Source organism: Drosophila navojoa, chromosome X, assembly GCF_054131105.1.
Source record: "Drosophila navojoa isolate 15081-1374.11 chromosome X, UAZ_NAV_1.0, whole genome shotgun sequence".
Lineage (NCBI taxonomy): Eukaryota > Metazoa > Arthropoda > Insecta > Diptera > Drosophilidae > Drosophila > Drosophila navojoa.
Genome location: NC_142895.1, coordinates 19197081 through 19198773, shown reverse-complemented (window position 1 = coordinate 19198773; position 1693 = coordinate 19197081). Strand labels below are relative to the sequence as shown.

Here is a 1693-nt window from a genome sequence, read left to right as displayed (position 1 = left end):
AATTACTTCCGCAACGCACGGACGCTCCCAATGTCCGCGACAGAGACAGACGGCGCTTACTTGTTGCACACAGAGTCAACAAATCAGAGGCTCGGTCACTCGATGCCAGGAGCCGCAGCTGAAATGCTCTTTTTACTTCAATTACCAATGCCTTTCTATGCGATTTTCATAAATAAGATGCCTCTATAAGGAGAGGACATTTAAGAAAGAAGACTACGCTAATTTATCCCTTATCCAGCTATAGCCGTTCTATGCAATTCTCAAAGCAAATATCTTTTAAGTAACATTTCCCAAATCAACATGGAGTCTATAATACTTTACAGCCATCAGGGTAGCTTTGGGATGGTATTCGAATGTTGTTTGTTTCAGCTTGGTATTTTTTTACATTTGTCAAACAAGATTTCAACCTAAAATTGTTTGGTTTTGCCTTCAAGTACAGTGAGCATTAGTGTTTTTGCCTTTCTCCCGGTTTCGTCTTTGGAACGAGTCATAAATTATGCAGAGCAACTGTTGAAATTCAGCCAAGCCCCAAGCACTCCACGCAGCATGACAGAAGCGTGGCAACAGCTCTTCGAGCTGGTCAAAAACTTGAACCTCTTCCTGAGCAAAAAGGGGAGTAAGTACACAGATATTACTTAGGAGGAGGCAATAATAATACACGCTTGCATTCCAATTAGACAACTCGATAAACTCCAATGCATTTCGGGGGCAGGAGATGAGCATTGACCAAGCCTCCTGCAGCATGCACTATAGAGCAGCCGGCCGTACTACCAATCGTAAGAAACCTCTTGTAAGTGCAAAGTGAAACTCCTACCCGCCTTTACTTGCTGGCACTTCAATTCTTCCTCTGCCTCTCGAGCAGGCTGTCCACTTTGATGCGACTCAGCTGCAGCTACCGGAAGTCGCCAGGCCCCGATATCTATCGAGCACACGCTTGGTACTGCCATCCAAAGGCAAAAGGACATACACTCTCACACTTACCAAATTAGCCCGAACGAAGAAACACAATATGAGCTCGCGCCAATAGACGTTGATAAGTCTCATAAATAAACCAGCAATAATCGGAAGGTATTAGAAGTTTTAACTTATTCTGTTTCAGCTGATTATTTTCTAGCTGACTTGGGGGTAATCAAAGCTTCAGTCGGATTCTCTCTTTATTCACAGGGTATCAGCCAGTTGGCCCACTTCATATTGAGCCATCTATAGCACACATTAATTATGTCAATCATATACAGTTTTTTTTTGTTCAGTCTTCACTCGCCTTTCCCTTCCCACTGTCAACTGATAATGAAACCTTAGCACTGTTGCTTTGATCTAGCAAACAAATTTGTACACAGGTGTAGCAAGAGTGCACACACACACGCATACACAAATAGAGACCAAGAGAGAGTGAGGGCGTGAGAGAGAGAGAGATAGAGCTGCACACACACGCTCATTGAATTTGGTCGTCAACAAATGACAAAACGCAAATACAGCTCCAACCCCCGCCACACTGCCAATGCCACCAATTATGCTAGGGAGCTGGAGGTGCGGAGTGGAGGTGTTGGGCAACTGAAGCTATTAGCGCCCAGTGGAAGCCAACATTCTAATGAGTTGCCTGGCAGCCGTTGGCCGTTGTTGAAATGCGAGTGCTGAAATGTTTTCGTTCTCTGTTATTTTGACGCCTCTGCTCGAGGGGGGCTCGGGCCTGATG

General features: G+C 44.9%; 1 protein-coding gene across 1 annotated transcript; it reads left to right on the top strand.

The window, feature by feature from the left end:
* The first annotated feature begins 316 nt into the window (after positions 1-316).
* LOC108656322 (uncharacterized) lies at positions 317-1067 on the top strand. Its single transcript, XM_018108342.3, has 3 exons — positions 317-616; positions 678-790; positions 863-1067. Exons 1-3 carry the CDS (start codon positions 547-549, stop codon positions 1025-1027), a joined length of 348 nt encoding a protein of 115 aa, XP_017963831.1. The 5' UTR covers positions 317-546; the 3' UTR covers positions 1028-1067.
* The last annotated feature ends 626 nt before the right edge of the window (positions 1068-1693 follow it).